General features: G+C 35.9%; 1 protein-coding gene across 12 annotated transcripts in view; it reads right to left on the bottom strand.

Annotated features, from left to right (window-relative positions):
* SNF4Agamma (SNF4/AMP-activated protein kinase gamma subunit) overlaps positions 1 to 27,384 on the bottom strand; it is a 501,567-nt gene that overhangs the window by 59,202 nt on the left and 414,981 nt on the right. For 9 of the 12 annotated variants that reach the window (XM_073979972.1, XM_073979982.1, XM_073979993.1 and 6 more), the window contains one exon: positions 24,788 to 24,921. In XM_073979972.1, coding sequence (XP_073836073.1) covers positions 24,788 to 24,921 — 134 coding nt within the window. Of the gene's footprint in view, positions 1 to 24,787; positions 24,922 to 25,165; positions 25,809 to 25,880; positions 26,096 to 27,384 lie in introns of all 12 variants that reach the window. The other 3 variants (XM_073979951.1, XM_073979960.1, XM_073980002.1) reach the window with 2 other exon arrangements.

The following is a 27,384-nucleotide window of genomic DNA, read 5'->3' as shown; positions in this document are numbered from 1 at the left end:
AAGGCGCCCCATGTTACCATACTATATAGAGAAACAAACTAAAGAAAAATGAAATGGAACTCTTCTAAATATTTTACGTATTGTGATAATACAATATCATACATCTTTTCGAGGTCTATTACAATAAAAATGACTTTTCTCAAAGTCAATCTAACTGTCTTTTTACACGAATCATTTTAGTGGCTGATTGGTACAGTGCGTATTTATTTTCATACTATTTCCGATGAACTTAAGCTGTTCACATTAGCATATCTACAAAAATGAAAATTATATGAGTACAAATATGTCAAATATGTCCATAATCTCTAGTTCTTTTTATATTTTCTTGACTGGATCCCACACAGCTAATATGTTATGCCTGCACTGTGTAACTAGAGAAACCAATTAAAGAAAAATTTAACGCCTGGAGATGTATTCTCTGCTAAACAGTTTACGTCGAGTGATAATACAATATCATACATCCTTTCGAGATATAATGCATTTGAGAAATGGCACACCTCCTTCACAAATGCTATGAAGTAACTTTTCTACACGAAACATTTTTGTGGTTGAATGGCACACGCATTGCCAATTTATTTTCATGGTATTCCGATGAACTTAAGCTGTTCAGTTTACCATAGCTACAAACAGGGAAATTATATTGGTACAAATCATCGAATGCCCAAATCGCTAGTTCTATGTTTTTTGGTTGGATACCACGCAGCGAATATGTAAAGTCTGCTTAAATAAAAAAAATCCCTTCTGGATTCCGTAGATGATAGAGCCCATATAGTTTTGACGTTCAAAACATATGTGGGGGGATTCGATTTACGAATTCTTTGGTGATCTTAAAGATGAGACGTTTTTGCTTTTAAATATTTTGTCAATATAACAGCTTCTAGACGCCTTGGCATCGATTCCAAGAGTTTGGTTGTATATTTAGATGGAATTGCTGCCAATTCAGCCTGCAAATTGTGTATAAGGTCGTTTTTGGAAGAAATAGGATATTTTCGCACATTTGTGTCTAGTAATGCCCACAAATTTTCTATTATGTTAAGGTCTGAGGACTGTGGAGACACTTCCAATACATGGGACAATTATTTGAAAGCCATTCTAAGGCAACACGAGATTTGTGTTTGGGATCATTGTCCTGATAAAACCAGAAGTCATCGTCTATCCCTAATTTCTCACCACTTGGTCTAAGATTTTCCTTTAAAATATCAATATATCCAAATTTATTGAGTATTCCTGGTATGTACTGCAAGTTTCCAGTGCCACTTCCAGCCATACAGCCCCCGACCATGACTAAACAACCGTCGTGTTTTATATTGGGCAAAATATTTGTAACATTAATTCAGTATTGTTCTATCGCCACACCCTATGATTACCACCTGGTCCAAATAAGTTAAATTTAGATTCATCCGTAAATTAAACCTAAATAAAAAGGATTTAGTAAATTTTTTGCTTATATAACCTTAATTACCCTTTGCCAGAAGTTCATGTCCTTTGCAAAATATTCACGAGCGAATGCTAATCTCTTTTTTCGGTTCTTCAGGCTAATAAATGTCTTTTTGCGAGCAATTCGCCCAATAAATCCGTGTTTTCTAAGAACTTACTTACTTACTGTTTCAGGATTCGCATCAATTTCCAAATGATTTTTGACCATTTGGGTGAGCTTTGGAGCGCTAAGATGAGGATCTTTCTTTATCTCTCTAAGAATGTAAGCCCTGTCGCGGTCAGTAAACATATTTTGTTGGTTTCTTCTTGATTTATTTTCGATTCTTCCATAGTCTTTTATAATGTGTTGTACAGTTCCCCGGCTTATTTAGTGGGTGGTTTCTGCTATATTTCTTTACGATTTCCCCTCCTGGTGCAATTTAATTACAAGCCTTCTCATTTCTCAAAAATGAGCTCACCAAAAGAACCGAAGAGATTAACCGATTTTATCATTATATTGCACATCGTAATATTTCATCTGGATATAGATTGCCTTCGAATATGGACTATATCGATCAATTCCTTCGGGTAACTCTCACACAAATTTAATTTTTGTTTTTTTTTTTTCGAAAAAGCTCATTATGGACGTGTCTCGGATCGTTTTGTATTTCTTGAAGCAGTTAGTCCTTACGATCCCTATTACGAAGGACAAGTTCATATTTCCTGCCGCCACAATCAAAAATAACTGATGAGCACCAAGATAACTTATGAATAGAGTATCCGATGTAGCCGAAACTTTGCATATGGTACATTGGGTTCCATGAAGATCTATATCGGATAACTTCTTCTGGTTAAACATTTTTGGCTTAAGTGCAGTTTGAATTTTTTACTAAAGTACTCTTTGTGATCCTGTTTTTCGTGTTCATGCCTTCCAAAATAATGGTCCAGAAACCCAAAAAAATCTAAGGTTGCCAACTAAAGTGGCTGGTGGGAACAAAAGGAGTGACTGACAACCTTGCACATCATAATATTCTTGTCTCTATTGTAAGACTCATTAAATATATAAACAACTAGCGGACCCGGCGAACTTCGCCTCGCTATTAAGGAATAAAATTTCATACAAAAACTCAATTTTCGATTTTCCAATTTTCCGACTTTTCCAGAGAGATTTTCCAAAATTTTCTTCCGTAAAGACCTTCTCCTCGAAAATACGAATAACTGACAAAAAATTTTACAGAAATCGGCCTAGCCGTTCTCATTTTATGAATTACTATACATTTTTTACACCATTTTTATATATATAGATTGTCATAAGTTTTTCGATAATAGGCTGAAAGTTGTAATATTTTAAGTATTTTGAATTTTAGTCTTGTAGACTGTGTTGATTGGATTCGGCAGCGATTTTTGTGGAAACAATTGCTCTAGATTGGCGCTAAGTCGTTTTGGATATTATTGATCAACAATTGACATTTCATCAATAATAAGTAATCTTAAATTCATTAGCTTGCTATAAATTGAATTCAAGGTATCTGAACCTAAAGGTTTTAACTCAGAACTTGACTGGTTTACTGGAAGGGAAAACATCGAATGCAATATGGCGCGCCCAAGGCCAAAAGCAGCATTTCCTGTAGCATCTATCAGTAGAACTTTAAGTTGATGTAGAATCAGAACCTGATAAGCAATTTAGCATTCTATTAATAGTCGATATTATAGTAAGTTTACATTTACGAAATCGAGTGGATTTCAACAGTCAATTCATTGGGGTATACGTCAAATAAAATCGCATCTGAAATCCATTGGATTTCCATTTGACGTTTAAGCAACAGAATTGGCAGTTTAAATCGAGTGGATCATCAATAATAAGTAATCTCAAATTCATTAGCTTGGTATAAATTGAATTCAAGGTATCTCAACCTAAAGGTCTTAACTCAGAACTTGACTGGTTTACTGGAAGGGAAAACATCGAATGGCAATGGAATTGACAGTTGAAGTCGAGTGGATTTCGTAAATGTAAACCAAGCATTAATCTGTTTTTAGCGACACCGGCACTTCCACCTATAAATTCATAAAACGTTGATCCACATTCTTAAATAATTGCAAAGAAGTGTTAAATGAAGCTTCTGCTTTGCATTCAACGTACGGTCCATGTTCAAGAGATTTAGGTTCAAAAATCAAAGGAGGGAGTTTGATAACACGTATTGATGCTTCAGTAATTTCTCCTGTTCTACCACCATCGTTCTGCGTTCGTAAAATATTTAATTTCAGATTTATTTCTTCCTGATTGAAATCTTCAAGTTTATTGTTCATGACTGACAAGATAATTTCCAATGTCCTTGATAACGTTTCAACCAGGGACTGACACCTCGCTACTGGAATGGAATTCCAAGCTGTAGGGATGGACTCCCAAAGGTTGTTTAAGGGTTTTGAAGTCGTACTTGCTTAAGATCAGGATTTTGTGCGGGTCATTGAAAAATATCTACTGATTCGTCCTCTAAAAATGCAGCAGCATTGTAGGCTTGGGATCATTGTCGTGCATAAAAACCCATTGAATGTAAAACTTTTCTTTATTTGAAAATTTTGCCTTTTTAGGCGAAGATAATTTTTAGTATTATTTTTTAATTAAATTCTCGTTGGAATCGACCTTTATGATCAATAATGCATCTGAAAAAGGAAAGCCGACGATTCGAATCCACACACCCACAACTATGTGACATGCATGTTTCGGACATATCGGATGTGGAGTGGCTTCGCTGTCCTCGAACTTTTCTTCTTTCAAATGCATTTTGATTTTCTTCAGCAAAAGGTTTCAAATGATTCTCCAGAATATGTTTGTGCTGGTCCATTTTTGTATAAATTTTAGATATTGGTCCTGCTCTATGCCATACTCCACTATGTTTAACTGTTTTGATGGTATAGTAGGGTGTAACACATGCTTCTGCCCATCTGATCCAAATCATTCGTCGCTAAAAACAAAAAAACAAAAAAAAAAAAACACATTTTTGCATAGACTAATAAATTTATAGACACCCAATTTTTCCTCTGTCAAGTAACTCAAACTCGAAAACTCAAAAAAGTTCGAAGACGATTTTTAGGGAAAATGGCAATATTTTCTTGAATATTTTTATCATGTAGTCTTTTGATAGAACGAAATATTTATTAATTTGTATTTTTTTTAACATTTTATATTGAGTTTTTTAGTTACCAACCCGAACATACTCGGTGAGAGCATTCCGTCGTCTATAAATTAATTAGTCCTTGATTTTTGGTAAAGTTCAGATGAGCTATACTACATACACTATATTTCATTTGAATACGAGTCGTTTAACTGTACAATATTCCTATTTAAGTTTTGTTAATTCAGTTTTCGGAGTAAAGCTTTTGTAAAAATAGCTACCTGGAGTGTTCGTCCAACATTTGATTTTAAATTTCTGTTTATGTGAATAATCAACACCATCAACTCGTTTATTTGAAAAAAAAATGTAAACTTCCTTCCTCCTAAAATACCCCTTAAGTCTATGAAAAATTCTCTATAGTGTCTTCCACGCCTATTAACTAAAATTAGCATTCACACAATTCAATTAACATTGAATACCCCTAATACAATGCACCCTAGGTGTGCAAGTACTTACATAGCCAAGGTAATAAAAACACGCAATCTACGGAAAGAGTTACAAATTACAACAAAGAGAAATCTTACAAAACAACAGCAGTAGCAACAACAGCAACAGGGTGGAGAACAATAATGACAGCAACAATTCTTTCAAGGTAAACTGGGTTATTGTTTTTAACAAGGCAAACAGAATTTATGGCAGCAGATTATAGCGAAAAACCAGAACATAGCGCAACGAATAAATGCAGGAAATGCAAAACCACCAATCCATTCAACAGCAGAGCAGCAGCTATTGTACAAGATGGAACAAGATGCTAGTGTGTGTTGTTTTATTCATAATTCTTTGTTTAGCAGCGATTGTACTACGTGCCATTGCTCTTTTTCTTCATTCATTCACTCTCTCTCTATTATGACGGCAATTAACACATTACTGTTAAAACTTCAAAAGACCAAAGACAAACTGACCACCATCGACCAACCAACCATTCAACCATAACAAAGGAAGAAAGAAAAAAAATACAGCAAACAACAAGAAATAAATATCTTTATCAGTGAATGTGCTGTTTTACATTTAAGCGACTTGTCTTACGATTTTTTGTCTCCTCTTTGCTCATCTTCGTAAATTTCACACACAGGGTTGCATTTTTTTGTAACATGGTACCAAGTGTACATTTTGTTAAAAATACTTAATGTAAAAAGAAGGTATTTTATAAAAATATGTTATAAAAATTTTAAAATTCGTATAAAAAATAATCATTTTATGCTTTAAATGATTTTTTATGCACAAAATTCATTGCAAAACTAAATTTTGTTTCAATTTCTCTTACTATGTTTTGCAACTCTGCCTAACAAGAATAACCACCACAAAGAGGAGACAAAAAATCGTAAGACAAGTCGCTTAAATGTAAAACAGCACAATGACTCAAAAATATTTGTTCGTTTTTTTTTTTTTAATTCCATTAATTCGCGTCTGCTGTTTTGTTGTTGCAAAGAATTACGTCAATGTTTGATTTTGTGTTTGCCTTTTTGGGTGTTTCTCCTTCTAACTCTCAAATGTACATTTCGGACCGAAATACCGTAATCTCTGCATTAGGCGAGAGACAATGAGAGGGAGATTGAGTAAGGTGTTTTTTCGAGAAGATCGACCATAAAACCCCACAAAGTAGTCGTCTGCCTTTTCAACTTTGTCAACAAATGTGACTGCAGTTTTTTCTGCGAAATTGGGTCGAAAGTGTAGCTGTTGATATGTGGATAATTTATGTGAAATTCTTGTCTTTAGTTAAGCTTTTTTTGTTAAACAAATAAAACAACAGGTAGGTCGTTCAAATAAAGCTTTTATTTTGCCAATGATCATATGCTGCTGCTAAATGACAGATAGAGGGAGAGCAATGGAGAAACAAAGAGCTTTCATTGTAAATCATTGATGGGCAGAAATGCTCTCCCTCACACACAAAAGTGTAAAAAATACATGAGTCTCTCACAATTTGCCCATCAGTGTTGTAAATACTCATTGAATGTTAAGGTAAATAGTTAGGATTGCCATTAGTTACGTTATAAATTAGTGGTTAGGAACGGGAATACCCAAAAAACTTAATAAATAGAAAGTTACGTAGAAGATCGGAACAACATCGGAGCATCTTAGACATGTTTTTGTAAATATGTTTTCAATTTGTAAAAGGTAAAGTAAATGGAGGAGAGAAGAACATATTCGGTAAGTTTAACGAAAAATATATTAAATATCTAATATAATTAAAGTTCTTTTTAAATAATAGGAGGAAATGAGGAAATATTCTGCAGACGTGCAGTAAAAAGTGTATGTAAATGTTATAGAAATTTAATGATATTTTCTTTTATTTCAGCTTGGAAAACATTTAGAGGCAATATGAGAAAACATGGACGACAATTTGAATAAATCTGTCATCAATGACCAAGTTTAAGATAAAGCGCAAATCTCATTGTACCTATCAACACCCGCTAAGGCCAGCCATCACACAATGCTTTGTTTTAATTAGACACACGGATTCACCAAGTCCGTGACAGTTCTGAATTGATTGTTAATTGATAGTCGTTATAATTTAAAGAGTTATCACCTTGCAATGCAAACCTACACATTTTAACAAGAAAATTGGTTACATAGCTACTATCTGAGGAACGAGATCCGTAGACCTCGATTTATGTAATAAAATTACAGGTATTTAATTTTTCTTTGGTACAGATTTTTCGTTTAAGATAATGGCAAACAAAGAGGAGGAGATGAGGAAATATTCTGCAGAAGTGCAGTGAAAAGTGTAAGTTAATATTAAGGAAAATTTATGAACTATTTCTTTTATTTCAGGTTGGAATCCAACAATTTGACGAATGAATACGACGAACACCATGTTATTGCTGTGAAAATTGTAAGTTAATATTATGGAAAATTCATGATAATGAATTTATTTATTTTATTTCAGATTGGAATCCAACAATTTGAAGAATGAGTACGAACACCATATTACTGTTTCCTATCAATTAAGCCCGTCTATCTCACAGTAGATTTAGACTAGGCTAGATTTAGCAAACCCAGTAGATTTAAGTTGTCATTTCCATACAATATATGACAAGTAAATCGAGATAATAAACGTGTACAAATTATTTGTACATGATTTAGTAATGGTTGTGCTGTTGGGGAACTTCGTGTAATATTGGAAAATATTTTAATCAGTCAGTTTTCCAGCAGCAACACTTTCTATTAATAAGTTCGATCATAAATTATTTGTGTACAATGGACAATAAAAATCTATGCATTTTAGATAAGTAGAGCATAGGAGATAGCAGTTTATGTGAACGGCTGGGGTGCATTGATAATAAAGGCATCGCCCAAGTGATAATGCACTCAGCGAGGGAAGAGGTTCTTGTAGTGATAAGAGCATAGAATAAGAGAAGATAGGCTAAGAATTATTTTGTAACTTAGTTCTTAAGATTAATTTTATTTTGAATAAAATTAGAATAGAATTTACAACCCAACGAGACGGTTGTAGTTTTATTACTCAAACATGGTCCTTCGAGCCGGATTAAAAATAAAATATAGACACATGGTCCTTCGAGCCGGATAAAAATAAAATATATAAACAAAACGTAATCATCGTATAACTCTAATTTGCCGACTTCCCTTGCCTACTAATGTATGTAGGTATTTTTCTATCGACTAGAGACTGACTCTTCACTGTGGTCACCAGTAGTGGTGACAACTGACAAATATTGGCAAAATTAAAATGTTTATAATTTCGATAATTAACGATAATTTTCGGCAAGTTAAAAACAAAAATACATCTGTTTCTAAATCCTACCGATAGCAACAGTGCTGTTATTGATACTTTTTATTCATACAGCTGTGAATATTGATACTGCCTGTTGCGAAGTTTGTCAGGCTCTTCTAGTTTCTATAACAGCGGCGTTCTGCCTTTGTCTCCGGGGAATTAGACAACATTAAAATACCTACGTGTTTACCCCCTGGATATTGTGTTTTTGTAAAGACAGAGCACCTCTTATCTATAAGAACTCTCTTCGAAAGACTTCCATGGTTGTACGACTAGAAAACAGAAAAGAAAACTCTTCGATATCTCTCTTCATTAAGGTCGTTTATGTTGCTAGGGCCCATATTTAATAACAAATGGATACTCAACAGGCTAATAGTTTATTTTAATTATAACATGAACATTTTTGGCTTTCACCTTAAATTTAGGACCGAATTAGCCGCGACTAGCCATTTTTAACACGAAACCTCTTCAGTTCTACAAGGCCTCATACGACTATTTGCTACTACCACCTAGGTATGTGCCAATAGCGTCTCCATGTAGGCTTACGCCAAAATCATGCATGTCCTTCATAGTTTTCCCCTAACTCACTGAAATTTCAAAGCGTATAATCCAAGCAAAATTGAACACAAAACATTTATTTTAGCGTTAATGTATATGTATACAACTTAAGCGCCATCCATTTCAAGGCCTAGTCGCTTCGGCAGGTCAGTTAATACACACTCTTTAGCTGATTACGACTTGCATGTCCACCGTCCTGGGGCCTAATTCTTGAATAAGTAATCGAGTTATTTCGTCCGATATTTTCAGTATTTGGATTACGGTATGCGTTATCGAATACACTTTCGAGTGGAATCTTGCGAGTTTTTGCCCGCCACATAAAACGAACTTTAATGGAACATTATGCAATAAAATTAATCAAATAACATACTAATGACTTTTTCCAATAAAATGAATAAAAACTATACAAAAAGGGACTGTTTCTTAAAAATTAAAAATATATTTTCCAATGCCATAATGGGATTTTTATATTTTTACATAGTGGTATTTATTTCGGGTCACTATTACTTTTAATTTATCACACTTTTCTATTATTTTATACAATTTTCATTTCATTTTACGAGAAACTTGACGCAGAACAACTTGTTTGTTTGTATTTTTTGTGTTTAACTTTGGTCTGTTCCAGTACTGCAAGAATCTACTAATTTTTACTATTTTTTCCGATAACATAAAGGAAAAAATGTTATCGTAGTAAAAAATAGTAGCTTCTTGCAGGTTGTGGAACAGAGCACTTATGTTTTCACCGTTCAATAACCGTATGTATCGATAACTTGTTTAAATAATTTCGATCGTATAAGGGAATCCAACAATTTCGAACTTTCGTAATTTTTCTTCGAACAAAAACTCGCTCGATAACGGATAAGAGAATTAGCCCCTGCTTTTTTACGCAACTAACACCTTTCATGGTATCTGCATGAATTGTCAATTTGAACACCGTAACAGTCGTAACAGTAAAGTGGCCTATTTTGTGACTTATCAAATACTAACTAGAGATATTGAAAAAAATTTCCAGTTATCCCAATTTCCAATTTGTGGAATTTTATCCATGGCGGATATCTGCTTCTGTTGGATGTATTCCAAGGTAAAAACTTGTAGTGCGCCGATTTTGACGGCCAATTACAAGGGCAGCACGAAAACTATCTGGCCTAGGCAACACCGCGTGTTGTCAGGCGCCATTTGATTTTTTTTTTTTTGGAAAGTTTGACAGTTTTTGGCCTAAACGTACTCAGATTAGTTTGTCATACGACCATGTGTTGTGTTGTTTACAGTGACTTAAAATTAAATCAATTTGCAAAAAAAACTTGATCTTGTTATACCCTCCATCACGAGTTGTATTGAAGTAAAATGAAAAAATAGTTTCCTTTCGTTTATGGAGAAGACTAAACACCAAATTTCAGTAATTTCGATAAAACAGTGTGGCTAACCTTCTAAATACCGAAATTCGGGAGGTACCGTTCCTTTGGGGGCTATTTCAAAACGTCGATCTATACCTACAAATTTGTGGCGGAAAATTTTTAGACTCAAAGAATACTAAATACCAAATTGCCGATATTTCGGTAAAACCTTCAAAATCCCGAAAATTAAGAGGTACGCTTCTATGGGGGGTATACACTGATAATTCTCTTCTGGAATATTTTATAACCCCATGGAAGACTAAACAACAAATTTCAGCCTTTTGGTGGTATATTAACTTCATAATTTTCAGAATTACGAAAATCGGGAGGTACCGTTCGATGGAGGATATATCGAAACGCGGGTCAAAATACCGATCATCGGGAAGTAACGTTCTATGGGGGCTATATGAAGGGAAAAAGGTAGGTACCGTTTGTTGGGGTCTACACTAAGGCGTGGAACTATACCGACAAATTTCATATGGAATTTTTAATACCCCAAATGAAGACCAAACACCGAATTTCAGCCATTTCTGTGGAATATTGCGGCCACAACCTTTAAAATATCTGAAATAGAGAGATACCGTTCTTTGGGGTCTACACTAAGGCGTGGACCCGTACCGACAAGTTTCTGGGGGAATGTTTTATACCCCAAAGGAGGACTAAGTACCTCCCATTTCGGTGGATTATTGTGGCCACAACCTTCAAAATACAAAAAATCGGAAGGTACAGTTCTATAGGGGTTATATGAAGGCGTGGACCTATACGGACAAATTTCTGGGGGAAAGTTTTTTATTTCTCTAAAAGATATCTTGATTGTGAAAAGCCTATATACAGGGTAGTTGTGTAAGATATCGCATAGGCGGATCCGCTTTGCTTTTCTTGTCTTCTGGTGCTTTGCTTTATGGTCAAAAACTAATTTTTTCAAAATTCCGGGTTATATGCTTCATCCGCCATTTTTTGCATCCTAATTTAGCCATTAGGATCAAAAATGTTGTATTTATTTTCTTCAGAAAATATCACAGTCCTTTACACGTCGACAAATGCATTTTTATATAGACGTGTCAATTTCAAACGTTTTTTTAAGATTTATCAAATTATTTTGGAACTTCTTTCGGGCTGTTCGAGTATAAATGTTTTATAAAAAAATAGTTCCTAATTTTTTCACAATTATTATTGTTTTTTTAAGACTTTTTTGTCACTGTAAACTGTTTGTCCAAGAAAATATTGCAATTTTCCCCAAAAATCGTCTTCGAACTTTTTTGAGTTTTCGGGTTTGAGTGACTTGCCGCGGAAAAATTGAGTGATCCGTCGTCTGTATGTTGATTAGTCTCTGGTCATAGTAATAAAAGTATAGACAAAGAAATCCTCTCACATAAATTCTCTCACTGAGTGTGAATTGAGTCAGTTGGCTATGCACTCAATTTTTAAAATGGCAATAACTATAAATTTTTAAACTATTTATTCTGGTAAAAGACAATATGTGGGTAATCTGGGCCGCATCCACATCCTCATATAAAAATATTTAACAAATCATTGTGCAATTGAGTGAAAACGCTACACAGTTTCCGTAAGGGCGACACCTACAAAAAACAATTACAATTTCTCTCTCAATACATTTATTAGTCTATGGCGCTAGTGTGACTTTCGACTAACATTAGCTTTGCTCTCTCATGACCAGTTTTACCAGAAAAGTAAAGGAACGGAAAATGGTTAAAAGAAACAAAAAAGTCAATTTTCGTTTTTATTTCACTGTTTTTAATTTTTTTTTTGTTTTTTCAGCGTTCGCCTTTTTCTTCTGTTTTTGTTCATTTTTTCTTCATTGTCAAATAATCGTCAAACAAATGTCGAAAATCAGTTCTACCATTTTTTACCTGAAGAAATTTGTCAGCTCCCTCTCCTCTCTCACTCTCTTAAAAATTGCTTCCAGTTTTACCACTTTTTGGTGTTAAGGAACGCTTTACAGGTTAGAAATTGTAAGAAATGGTACAAATGGTAACCTCAGGCAAGTAAAGGAACACAACTATTAATACGATTCACAAATAATACCACAGTTTATACAGTTGGATACTAAGCCAGAGTTCACCAGCAAAAACAAATTCAACCGCTGCGTTTGTGTTGGGCACACACACGAGTTTATCTATCCCTCTCTAGATAAACATCGTGTGCGTTAGTTCATTGCTAAAACAAAGAAGATGATCGGTGGTGAGAGCAACGTTCCCTGCGGGGAAATAAATTAGTTTAAAAATAGTTTATAACTAGTTTAAAAATAGCCACAAGTGGTTATTTTTCGATTATTTTCCATTACGGCAACTAACTATTTTAACATGGGGATGAGCTAGGCAGTGGACAATTGTCCATCTCTGCATTACTTTTAACTAGTTATAAACCAACTATTTTTAACTAATTTATATCTAACTATTTTTTGTCAGTCAGTTTAAAAATGTTGTTTTTGTCTTAAAAAGAGAGAAAAAGTATTTTTTTTTATTTATTATATTTTATTTCTTTTAATTCTCTCTTTTGCTTTTATCTTTGACTTTTTATTGTTTCTCAGTTATGTTCCCTTGTTGTTCCTCTTTTGGTATGTCGAGTCTATCAAAACTAGCTTGTATAATTGTATGTTGCATTTATATCGAAATAATTACGAAAGTGTATATGAGAATTATTTGCGTCGAAAGCACACTATTGTACATTCAACGTTTTCAACTGGTTGATCTCTAGATGACTTTTCAACTAATTTATAGTTGGTTGTAGAAAAATTGGTTTGTAACCGACTATTTTACAACTGGTTAATAACTAGTTGAAAAGTAATGCAGAGATACTCAGTTCTCCATTTTTTAGTTTTCAATCTGGTTGATCTATAGATGACTTTTCAACCAATCTGTAGTTAGTTGTAGAATAATGCATTTATAACTAACTATTTTGTAAACCGGTTGAGAAAAGTCCCGCAGGGGTTGAAACTCACCACAATTGAGATTGTGTGTGTTTACACAGACACGGCTCGCGAGCCCAGTGGTGATTAACATTGCACTAAGCCCACCTGATTGTTGTGTTTGTTGTCAAAAACATTAGCTTCGTTCCAGAACTAAAAAGTTTTTTTTTGCACATTTTTCCCCGAAATGCGTTCCCGTACACCAAAAAAGTTGCAAAATGTTCACTTCTCTTTGAACAAAAATGGCGCTAAATAGCTTTCTCTTTAGAAACTTTTAACACGACAAATTTGAGCGAGCAAAAATGTGCAACATGTTTGCCGGCTTCCGATTGGCTGACACGCCGACTTTGACATTTGTTGCAGTTTTTTTGACGTTTCTGCCATTTTTCCGTTCCCGTACATTTTGCGTGCGTTGAACTCATTTCTGACCGTTCTCTCTTTTGTTCATTTTACCATTAAACCAGTACTTTGGAACGGAGCTATTATTGTGATTTAAAACACAAAGAAACTCAAATCACAATAATATAAAATCTATTATGTTTGTTGTCAAAAGTTGTTAACAGAACTCTGAATGGCCGACCTTCTATAGGCCTTGCATAATACTTGGTCTGTTCCTTTACTTTTGAAAATGGTAAAACCGTCAAAAGTAGCAAAAGTTGTAAACTGCTCCCATATGAATTGTATGGTGTCAGAAGTAAAGGAACGCTTTTCAAGTAAAAAGTGGTAAAACTTGAAGATTCTTGCACGTAAAGGAACGGAGCTACTGTGTTTGTACTGTTAATTTAATTTAACACAATTCTAAATATTCTTATAAGTACTGTTAACATTTTTCCTAAGATAATTAACAATATAAACGATTAATAGTGGCGCCATCTACATGTGACACTGCAAAATATTCACAATTCTATTAGAAAAGCACACATCAACTGTTAAATAAATATTATGTTCATAACATAACACTGTTAATGTCTGCTGAAAGCTTTACACAAGAGAATCCGTTGTATTTGAACGAATGATAAACAACAACGCATGCTGTCACTGAAAGGGGAAATGTCAGTCATTTAAAATATAACAGCAATAACAAACAACAAGTTATGATATTGCAGTGATGGTGAAAGTGTTTTCTTCTTCTTCAGTTATCTGTTTGTTATTAGTTTTTAATCAAGGGCATATAGAGAGTTCATGTTATTACGTTGCATACCAGTAGTATGTGGGTGAGACATAGAGGAGAAGGGAGAGTGGGTGTATTTAATGTTTTTTTTTTTTTTTTTTTTTGAAAAAACAAACAATCAAGGTTGCTTTTGCAACAATTTATGAATCAGGAGGTAATCCCTCCCTCTCAATGAGATTATCAATGCCTCACTTAAACAACGAGGTACCAACAAAATAACGTACACGATGACAATACGTGTGATTCATTTAGACGACAGCAAACTATGTATTTATCGGTGGACATCGTTGCAATAAACTACAAGTAAGGTAAAGAAAAAAGGCGCCTAAATCAAGATGAATGTTATAGTAGGTTTAGACTACGCTTTATTTAGCAAATCCAAATAAATCGAGATAATGCACTTAATCATCGTAAACGTGTATAGTATAAACCAAGCTTTAGAATGTTATCTGCAAATGAGACATGTTAATAACTTGGGCGGCTCTTATGTAATAAATGAAGTGAAATTATTGTGAAATTATTGTGAAATTGTGCAACAATTTTCTTCGCATGTATTTTATATCCTAACACCTACCAGCAGTAATTAAAGTTTAGTGAATAGTGAAGATGCGAAATAAACTGCAGGATATGGAACATTATTTTCAATTTTGTTTGTGTTAATGAAGTGCATGAACAGATTTGTTTTGTTGTACAGTGTATGCTGCAGGGACAGTGAAAGTGTTTAATACACAGTTATTTCATCGATCAAGTTTCTCAATGAGATAATTTCTCCTCTCCTCAAAATGTGGTGCGTAATTGCAGATGACGGAATATAATTTATAAACAAGACATTGTAATAACCATTTGAGACGAGGTGGGAGGGAAGCTTTATGTGCTACGAAATTTGAGGATACAATGTCATTGAAATGGTTTATGTCATTGCAGTCGGTGTTGTTAAGTGGGTGGGAGAGAGGTAGAGAGGGTGTTTAATAGGAATTATAATAACTAGAATTCAAGGTTATTTGCAACAATTCATAATTTATGATTCTCAATGAGACAATTTCCCATGAAATAGCGGGAAAAGTACATGAAAAGGCGCGTAATTTGTAAGAATTTCTCATGAACATTTGAGATGAGCTTGCCTGGCGGCATTCAAGGAAACTTGGCATTTTTTCCATTAATAATGTATATTGCCGACAAAGGCGCGTAATTTATAAATGAGAAATTCAAATGAATGTTTTATTAAAGAAGTTGGACAGCTTTCCAGGAATATTACTACCTATTTAATAATTACCAGGAATAAGTTATTAAATATGATACTTTGGGAATGAACAGGATTTATGTGTATTTGTAATATTTAAAAAGAAAATATTCATAATAATTATATTCGTGAAAGAAAGGGTTTCTGGAGATAGTAGACCTGATAAAGGCCGTCTATGGATAGAAGTCCTCATAAAGGTCTCCTGTACAGGTCTTCTGTAGATAAAAAAGTATAAAGCCCGTTTATGGATGGAAGCCTTCATAAAGGTTTTCCGTAGATAGAATACTTCATAAAGGTCTTCTGGGGATAGAAGACTTCGTAAAGCTCTTCTGGCTATAGAATACTCATAAAGGTCTTCTGGGGATAGAAGACTTCGTAAAGGCCTTTTGGCTATAGAAGACCTCAAAAGGTCGTCTATGGAAAGAAGACCCCATAAAGGTATCCTATAGATGGAAGACCTCATAAAGGTCTCCGGTATATAGAAGACTTGTAAATGTCTTCTGAAGATGTAAGACCACTTCAAGAAGTTATCCATAGACTGAATACCTAATATAGCCCGTATATCGACAAAAGACCTCATAAAGCTCTCTTTTAGAACGAAGACCTTCTGAAGATAGAAGACTTTATGTAGCCCGTCTATGAATGGAAGCCCCCCATAAAGGCATTTTGTAGATAAAAACAAGTAAAAAAAGTATCAGTCGGCTTTGTCGACGGATATATGCCCTCAGCCTGTGTGAATTAAAACACTTTTTTCCCCAAAAAAACGTATGCATTTAGGGGGTTTTCTGATTTTTTGGTGTATGAGCTTGCCGAAAAATATATGGATTTGGATTAAAGCTCAAAAATTTTACGGGGAAGTAGATAAAGGAATGGACCGACATAGTCCATTTTGAAAGTGGATCTTATTTTGTGAGTGTTGTTGTTGTAGCAACGCAAATATATTCGTTCGTGTATTATTTCAGTTATCAGGTTCTGGTTCCTCTGTATCCAGACTCAATAATTCTGCAACCTGGACTGGTTGCGTCCATAAGGAATCAGGAGACAGGTCAGTGCGGTTTGCAGGGCAACTAAACAAATGCAGTGTATCGTGTGGTTCCAATCCACATGCTGGGCATATGTTGGGTATCGTGGCGTCAATTCGGGCCCAATATGAATTGAGGCGGCTGCATCGTCCGGATCGTAACTGGGCTAAAACCACTCGTGTTTGCCTTGGAAGCTGGCGTTCTTCTGCTGCGATGGATGATGGGTGGTAGTCTCCAAGTACGGAATTCACACTGTATCTCTTTACTGCCTGCGCAACCATATCAGTGTGAATGATATCCAAGCCTGCCTGATAGGCTCGTTGGTCTAGAGGATATCTTTTATACCGTTGGACCTCTCTCTCTAGATCATCTCCTAATCTCTCCTAACGTGCCTGGGTGGAGGAAGCCTGTTCATTAGTTGGTCTAGAGATTCTCTTTTATACCGTTGGACCTCTCTGTCTCTAGATCATGAAGGTCTCTCCTGACGTGCCTGTGTGGCGGAAGCCTGTCCATTAAATCGTGACAGGGATGCTCACTGGGATAACACGCAAGCAGGTATTGCATAGACAACATTTTATTGTGTTAACGCACCGTTAAAATCTTCGTCTCCTCATAAAGATGGTCCACTGAGGAGGCACCCTGTTGCAGTCCTCAGGGCAGCATTCTGGCAGGTTTGAATCTTCTTCCACTGCGTAGTGCTAACCTTTGCAGACCACGCTGGCGCCGCATAGCTTACCACAGACCGGCCTATTGCATTGTAGGTGGTCAACAAGGTTTCTTTGTCAGCTCCCCAAGTGCTGCCGGCCAGCGACTTGAGCACCTTGTTCCTTCTAGAGTTGGGTTATCTAGTTCCTAGTTCCTTGTACTAGTTCCAAAACGTATGAGTAACATCATGAAATATAACGTGTGATATTAAGTATACGCAGTTTGTGCAACGAAAAATGTGGGCCATTGGAACTGCTAAGTGAACTAGACAGTTCCATATAGTTCCTTTGGCACAACTCTAATTCCTACCTCTGATCTTATCGCAAATAGCTGTGGCATGCGCGGATGACTTAAATATGGTGGTCGGAATCAGTGCACCATCGGCCAATATGTTCAGTGGCAGCCTCATTTCAGCCGTCCATGTGGTGAACAGTGTGGCAGTGGATTTAGCGGCGGATATTTTCATATTCCTCAGATGAAAGAACTGCACTAGGTCAGCCATGTAGACATTTAACCTATCACATATGTCATCGACGATAGGACCCGATGTCAGGATCGTACAATCCATCCGCATACAGCACGATCTCTATGCCGTCTGGAGGGTGTGGAATTTTAGAAAGGTAAAGGTTAAACAGTTCCGGAAATATCACCCCTCCTTAGGGAATTCCCTGTTTCACTCTACGGGTTTTGGACTTCTTGTTTCTGAATTATGTGTTCGTGTTCATGTATTTTGGCAGTCAGTCCTCTGATCTTATCGCAAATAGCTGTGGCATGCGCGGATAACTTAAACATGCTTTCGAACGTTACACCCAGTATTTTGGGGTAGTTAGTGGTCGGAATCAGTGCACCATCGACCAATATGTTCAGTGGGAGCCACATTTCAGCCGTCCATCTGGTGAACAGTGTGGCAGTGTATTTAGCGGCGGATATTTTCATATTCCTCAGATGGACGACGCCAAGATCGTACAATCATCTGCATACATCACGATCTCTATGCCGTCTGGAGGGGGTGAAAAACAGGAGAGGTAGAGGTTAAACAGTTCCGAAGATATCACCCCTCCTTAGGGAATTCCCTGTTTCACTCTACGGGTTTTGGACTTCTTGTTTCTCAATTATGTGTTTGTGTTCGTGTATTTTGGGATTCATTCCTCTTGATAGATATCGCGCCCACCAGTCGTTGGTGACCATATAATTAAGAGCTTTTGCGCCATTGTATCAGGAAACATGGACTTGCCCACGAAAGAACAAAATATCACTGTAAACACACCGTCGGTAAAAATTTTCAAAGAATCCTCGAACGGACCCGCACTTAAACAAAAATGTTGAACAATTTTGTGGGTGGTATCCCAAGGAATGGACGGATAGGGAACACTTTTGAACATAAGCAAAGTTTGGACAAAATATTTCAAGATCCAAAGCTTACACAAAATCGGTTGCTCAGTTTATGACCATTTTAGGGAATATTTGCGAACTTTTGTGGGGTAGGTACCGTAAGGAGTGGACCTTTAAGTACCACCTTCGAATTTCATCTAATATTCGTAGAAATATTTTGATAGTCAATATAGGGACCAACACAGTATTCGGTTCGAAAGTTGTTGTGCTTTTCGCAGCGGTTTTTACAGCTTTCGGGTAATTTTTCTCAACAAAATTTTTGCAGTTTTGTTGGTGAGGTACCCAAATGACCCATCTTAGAACTTGATTTAGGTTTACGCAAAATATTAGGACTACCAAATTTTGGACCTAATCCGGTTTATCCGTTCGAGAGTTATCGTGCGCTTCATCCACTACATATGGTACCATAGCGGATTTTTTTTTTACAGATTTCAGGTCATTTTCTCAGGAAGTATGGACTTGACCCTAAAAAACTGGCACCGTCGTAATGGGGGCAGCGAATACAAGTTGTTACAACAAAAACCAAAAAGATTTGAGACGAGGTCTTAAACTGCACTTTTCCGAAATTTTGTGTGAGAGGTATCGGAAGGAGTGGACCGATAAAACCCATTTTCGAACATAAACTAGGTTTGGACAAAATATTACGAAAGCCAAATTTTGGACCGAATTGATCCGTTCGAGAGTTATTGTGCACACCAGCCAACCAGACAAACAGGCAGACGGAAGGACATTGCTAAATCAACTGCAAATTGTCTGAAATGGATTTCGTCTAAACTTACCATTATTTCGATGAGGCACATTTATTTTTAGACCGAATTCAGTCACACATTCCAAATTTCATCAAAATCGGACGTATATAGCGTGTTTGGTACCGCAAATACATCAAATCGGCCGAAAATATATATGGGAGCTATATCCAAATCTGAACCGATTTCGATGTAATTTGGCACATTTATTTTTAGACCGAATTTAGTCACACATTCCAAATTTCATCAAAATCGTACATATATAGCGTGTTTGGTGCAGCAAATACCTGGAATCGGGCGAAAATATATATGGAAGCTATATCCAAATCTGAACCGATTTCGCTATAATTTGGCATACTTATTTTTAGATCGAATTCAGTCACATATCCCAAATTTCATCAAAATCGGACCTATATAGCGTGTTTGGTGCAGCAAATACATCAAATCGGCCGAAAATATATATGGGAGCTATATCCAAATCTGAACCGATTTCGATATAATTTGGCACACTTATTTCTAGACCGAGTTCAGTCACACAATCCAAATTTCATCAAAATCGGACGTATATAGCGTGTTTGGTGCAGCAAATACCTGGAATCGGGCGAAAAAAAATATATAAATACACTTATTTCTAGACCGAGTTCAGTCTCACTTTCCATATTTCATCGAAATCAAACATATATAGCGTGTTTGGTGCAGCAAATACCTGGAATCGGCCGAAAATATATATGGGAGCTATATCCAAATATGAACCGATTTCGATGTAATTTGGCACATTTATTTTTAGACCGAATTCAGTCACACATTCCATATTGCAGCGAAATCAAACATATATAGCGTGTTTGGTGCCGCAAATACATCAAATCGGCCGAAAATATATATGGGAGCTATATCCAAATCTGAACCGATTTCGATATAATTTGGCACACTTATTTCTAGACCGAATTCAGTCACACATTCCATATTGCATCAAAATCGGACGTATAGAGCGTGTTTGGTGCCGCAAATACATCAAATCGGCCGAAAATATATATGGGAGCTATATCCAAATTTGAACCGATTTCAATGTAATTTGGCATACTTATTTCTAGATCGAATTCAGTCACACTTCCCAAATTTCATTAAAATCGGACATGTATAGCCTGTTTGGTGCAGCAAATACGTCAAATCGGCCGAAAATATATATAGGAGCTATATCCAAATATGAACCGATTTCGATGTAATTTGGCACACTTATTTCTGGATCGAATTTCATTAAAATCGGACGTATTGAGCGTGTTTGGTGCAGCAAGTACGTCAAATCGGCCGAAAATATATATAGGAGCTATATCCAAATCTGAACCGATTTCAATGTAATTTGGCACATTTATTTTTAGACCGAATTCAGTCACACATTCCATATTTCATCGAAATCAGACATATATAGCGTGTTTGGTGCAGCAAATACGTCAAATCGGAAGAAAATATATATTGGAGCTATATCCAAATCTGAACCGATTTCGATATAATTTGGCACACTTATTTTTAGACCGAATTCAGTCACACATTCCATATTGCATCAAAATCGGACGTATAGAGCGTGTTTGGTGCCGCAAATACATCAAATCGTCCGAAAATATATATGGGAGCTATATCCAAATCTGAACCGATTTCAATGTAATTTGGCATACTTATTTCTAGATCGAATTCAGTCACACTTCCCAAATTTCATTAAAATCGGACGTATATAGCGTGTTTGGTGCCGCAAATACATCAAATCGGCCGAAAACATATATGGGAGCTATATCCAAATCTGAACCGATTTCGATATAATTTGGCACACTTATTTCTAGACCGAATTCAGTCACACATTCCAAATTTCATCGTAATCAAACATATATAGTGTGTTTGGTGCAGCAAATACATCAAATCGGCCGAAAATATATATGGGAGCTATATCCAAATCTGAACCGATTTCGATATAATTTGGCACACTTATTTCTAGACCGAGTTCAGTCAAACATTCCATATTGCATCAAAATCGGACGTATATAGCGTGTTTGGTGCAGAAAATACATCAAATCGGCCGAAAATATATATGGGAGCTATATCCAAATCTGAACCGATTTGGATGTAATTTGGCACATTTATTTTAAGACCAAATTCAGTCACACATTCCAAATTTCATCAAAATCGGACGTATAAAGCGTGTTTGGTGCAACAAATACGTCAAATCGGCCGAAAACATATATGGGAGCTATATCCAAATCTGAACCGATTTCGATGTAATTTGGCACATTTATTTCTAGATCGAATTCAGTCACACATTCCAAATTTCATCAAAATCGGACGTATAGAGCGTGTTTGGTGCAGCAAATACCTGGAATCAGGCGAAAATATATATGGGAGCTATATCGAAATCTGAACCGATTTGGATGTAATTTGACACATTTATTTTAACACTGAATTTAGTCACACATCCCAAATTTCATCAAAATCGGACGTATAAAGCGTGTTTGGTGCAACAAATACGTCAAATCGGCCGAAAATATATATGGAAGCTATATCCAAATCTAAACCGATTTTGATATAATTTGGCACACTTATTTCTAGATCGAATTCAGTCACACATTCCATATTTCATCGAAATCAAACATATGTAGCGTGTTTGGTGCAGCAAATACGTCTAATCGGCCGAATATATATATGGGAGCTATATCCAAATCTGAACCGATTTCGATATAATTTGGCACACTTATTTCTAGACCGAGTTCAGTCACACATTTCCAACTTCATCAAAATCTGACGTATATAGCGTGTTTGGTGCTGCAAATACGTCAAATCGGCCGAAAATATATGTATATGGGAGCTATATCCAAATCTGAACCGATTTCGATGTAATTTGGCAAACATATTTCTAGACCGAGTTCAGTCACACATTCCAAATTTCATCAAAATCGGACGTATATAGCTTGTTTGGTGCAGCAAATACATCAAATCGGCCGAAAATATATATGGGAGCTATATCCAAATCTGAACCGATTTCAATGTAATTTGGCATACTTATTTCTAGATCAAATTCAGTCACACTTCCCAAATTTCATTAAAATCGGACGTATATAGCGTGTTTGGTGCCGCAAATACATCAAATCGGCCGAAAACATATATGGGAGCTATATCCAAATCTGAACCGATTTCGATATAATTTGGCACACTTATTTCTAGACCGAATTCAGTCACACATTCCAAATTTCATCGTAATCAATCATATATAGTGTGTTTGGTGCAGCAAATACATCAAATCGGCCGAAAATATATATGGGAGCTATATCCAAATCTGAACCGATTTCGATATAATTTGGCACACTTATTTCTAGACCGAGTTCAGTCAAACATTCCATATTGCATCAAAATCGGACGTATAGAGCGTGTTTGGTGCCGTAAATACGTCAAATCGGCCGAAAATATATATAGGAGCTATATTCAAATCTGAACCGATTTCGATGTAATTTGGCACATTTATTTTTAGACCGAATTCAGTCACACACTCCATATTGCATCAAAATCGGACGTATAGAGTGTGTTTGGTGCCGCAAATACATCAAATCGTCCGAAAATATATATGGGAGCTATATCCAAATCTGAACCGATTTCAATGTAATTTGGCATACTTATTTCTAGATCGAATTCAGTCACACTTCCCAAATTTCATTAAAATCGGACGTATATAGCGTGTTTGGTGCAGCAAAATCGGACCTATATAGCATGTTTGGTGCCGCAAATACCTGGAATCGGGCGAAAATATATATGGGAGCTATATCCAAATCTGAACCGATTTCGATATAATTTGGCGTACTTATTTCTAGATCGAATTCAGTCACACATCCCAAATTTCATCCAAATCGGACCTATATAGCGTGTTTGGTGCAGCAAATACCTCAAATCGGCCGAAAATATATATGGGAGCTATATCTAAATCTGAACCGATTTTGATATAATTTGGCACACTTATTTCTAGACCGAGTTCATTCACACAATCCAAATTTCATCAAAATCGGAAGTATAAAGCGTGTTTGGTGCAGAAAATACATCAAATCGGCCGAAAATATATATGGGAGCTATATCCAAATCTGAACCGATTTCGATGTAATTTGGCACACTTATTTCTAGACCGAGTTCAGTAACACATTCCAAATTTCATCGAAATCAAACATATATAGCGTGTTTGGTGCAGCAAATACCTGGAATCGGGCGAAAATATATATGGGAGCTATATCCAAATCCGAACCGTTTTCGCTATAAGTTGGCATACTTATTTTTAGATCGAATTCAGTCACATATCCCAAATTTCATCAAAATCGGACGTATATAGCGTGTTTGGTGCCGCAAATACCTGGAATCGGCCGAAAATATATATGGGAGCTATATCCAAATCTGAACCGATTTCGATATAATTTGGCGTACTTATTTCTAGACCGAGTTCAGTCACACAATCCAAATTTCACCAAAATCGGACGTATATAACGTGTTTGGTGCCGCAAATACCTGGAATCGGGCGAAAATATATATGTGAGCTATATCCAAATCTGAACCGATTTCGATGTAATTTGGCACATTTATTTCTAGATCGAATTCAGTCGCATATCCCAAATTTCATCAAAATCGGACCTATATAGCGTGTTTGGTGCAGCAAATACGTCAAATCGGAAGAAAATATATATGGGAGCTATATCCGAATTTGAACCGATTTTCACCAAAAGCAATAGCGTTCTTCCTATGGCTGAAAAAATTATATTCTTCGATTTTCAGATGAATCGGACAAAAAAATGCGACCTGTACGTTGCGAACAAAAATACATAGACAGACGGACGGACGGCCATAAATCGACTCAAAAAGTGATTATATGTATATCCCCAAAAGGAACTATGGGTCTATTTCGTTTCCTTTTGTATGTTACATACAAATGCACAAAGACATAATACCCCTTACCACAGTGTGGTGTAGGGTATAAAAACTGTAAAGACCGTTTAGGTATAGAAGCCTTCATAAAGATCTTCTGGAGGTAGAGCACCTCATAAAGCCCTTCTATGGATAAAATACCTCACAAAGTTCTCCTGCGGTAAATATAAAAATTCATAAATTTCGTCTCTGGACGAAGATGGAAGACCTCTCACAGGTTTTCTGTAGATAGAAGACCTCATAATGGCCTTCAGGGTTAGAACACCTCATAAAGAGGACAACTTACTACCTTTGGGTCCTATTGGACCCTGAATGCAAAATTAACCTATTTTAACCTTAAATATTATAAACAAAATATTCATCAACTTACCCCTCTTGAATCTCTAAATAATATTGCAGCATGATGTGGATCAAGGGTACCATCACCACGTAAGCCTCGACCAGCAGCACCAACGGAAGCACGACGTTTCTCCAAGTCAGCAGAGGCACGACGCATATGAGCACCTATTAAATCGGGCAAAAAAGGAACAAAAACAAATATTAAAACAATTGTTCACATAGAAAGAAATGCTCAAAATAAAAAATAAGAAGAAGAATAAGTAATTGTAAATTAAAAGAAACCCAAAAAGTGACAACTAAATACAAAAAGTGTAACCAAAAAGCGCAAAGCAAGCAAGTACCAAATGTTTATGTTTTTGTTTCGTTCCTTACACACAACACCCATGAGGACATCGATCTTTCTGTTTACCTTTGTTATTACCTTCTTTTAAGATTTTCTCATAAATCTTATAGGTGGCGCCACAATCTTCTAGAATTCGATTGGGCCGACGCAGCGTATTGACATCTAAAGATTTCGAACGTGAACGGAAATTTTCCTGCGGATCATTTTGTGGCGATGTGCAAACACTGTTCGTTGCATGATCATGGGATTTCCTTGGCCAAATGTGTACTTTTTTACCGAAATGTTTCAACATTTCCTGTATCGAATGATGATGATGATCCTTATGATGTTTGTGGTGGTGTTTGTGTTCTTTGGGTGAGGATGGTGATTTGTCCTTTTCCGCTGCCTCATCTTCATTAATACTTATGGAGCGTACAAAACTGGAGTTATCGAAACGATAACGCATATGAGAGCTAACACCACCATCCAACGAATGATGATTCGGACTGGTGGCATATTCATCTAAGGCCGCAGGTGCTGCACCAACCCGATGAAAGATGGAATTAATGCTAGGCCTTTCCTGCTGACGACTGGAGGCACCCGAGTAAGTAAAATACTGATGATCATTTTGTCCCTCATAGATGTCATCCAGATCGTGGGGGAAATAACCACCCGAGGAGGGAGGTGGTGAATTGTTGTAATCAGCCAGGGAGGGCTTGTTGCGAAGACTCTAAATTAGCGAAAAAATTCATTAGTGAATATTATTTAAAACAAATGTTATCGGTTTTGTTCGTGAACTTACACTATATACTGCAGGACTATGGGCTCGATCAAATATGGAACGCTTCGATGATGGTGTACGCTTAATACTACTGCTAATATAATTGTCATAGGAACTGCGTGAACAACCATTGTGGGTGGGAGAATCCCGATAATGATTGTTTATGGATCTTTGTGTATCGGGTACCGGCTGTGGACTAGAATGCAAATTCGGCGACCAAGTGTCGGGAACTTTGTCTGAGAGGGGTAATGATGAAAATAAGACTCAAGTTTATTTAAGAGTTTGCTCAAAGTTACATTGGGAGGAATTCGGGCATTTCTTGGAATTGAAAGATGGAGTTTCTTTGACCTATCTGATTTTATAATTAATTTGGATAATATCGTGGATAACATTTTTACATTATCTAAATATCATGAATATCGTAATAACGTTATACATATATCGTGGATAACGGTTTTAGGTTATCCAAATATCGCGGATAACCTTTTTATTTTATACAATTATTGTGGATAACGTATTGTGTTTATCCTAATATTGTCGATAACGTGTTTACTTTATCCAACCATCGCGGATAACGTTTTTGGATTAACCAAATATCGTGTATAATGTTTTTATGTTATTCAAACATCGTGCATAACCCTTTTAAGTTATCCGAACATAGTGAATAACGTTTTTGGGTCATTCAAATATCGTGGATAAGGTTTTTACGATATCCAAGTATCGCGGATAACCTTTTTATGCTATAGAATTATTGTGGATAACGTTTTGTGGTTATCCAAATATCTTGGATAATGTTTTTACTTTACCCAAATATCGTCGATAACGTTTTTACGTTATCCAAGCATTGCGGATAACGTTTTTGGGTCATCAAAATATCGTGGATAACGTTTTTATGTTATCCAAGTATCATGAGTAACGTTTTTATGTTATACAAACATCGTATATAATGTTTTCATGTTATCCAAAAATCGTGGATAACGTTTTTGGGTCATCTAAATGTCGTGGATAACGTTTTTATGCTATCCAAGTATCGTGGATAAGGTTTTTATGTTATCCAAACATGGTGGATACCGTTTTTATGTTATCTAAATATCGTGGATAAGGTTTTTACTTTATCCAAATCTCTCGGATAAGGTTTTTTTCATTATCCATATATTGTGGATAACCTTTTTAGGTTATCAAAACATCGTTGATTACGTTTTTAGTTATCCAAACATCGTTGATAAAGTTGTTACGTTATCCAAATGTCGTGGATAACGTTTTATATTTTCCAACTATCGTGGATAACGTTTTGTGGCTATCCATATATCTTGGATAATGTTTTTACTTTATCCATATATCGTCAATCATGTTATTGCATTATCCAACCATCGCGGATAACGTTTTTGGGTCATCCAAATATTGCGGATAACGTTTTTATGTTATCCGAGTTTCGTGGATAGTGTTCTAATTTTATCCATATATTGCCGATAACGTTTTTACGTTATCCAACCATCGCGGATAATGTTTTTGGGTCATCCAAATG

This window comes from Musca autumnalis, unplaced genomic scaffold, assembly GCF_047663935.1.
Source record: "Musca autumnalis isolate F117 unplaced genomic scaffold, ASM4766393v1 scaffold_1, whole genome shotgun sequence".
Lineage (NCBI taxonomy): Eukaryota > Metazoa > Arthropoda > Insecta > Diptera > Muscidae > Musca > Musca autumnalis.
Note: the sequence above shows the minus strand (reverse complement) of the source record. Positions and strands in the feature narration are given on the sequence as shown.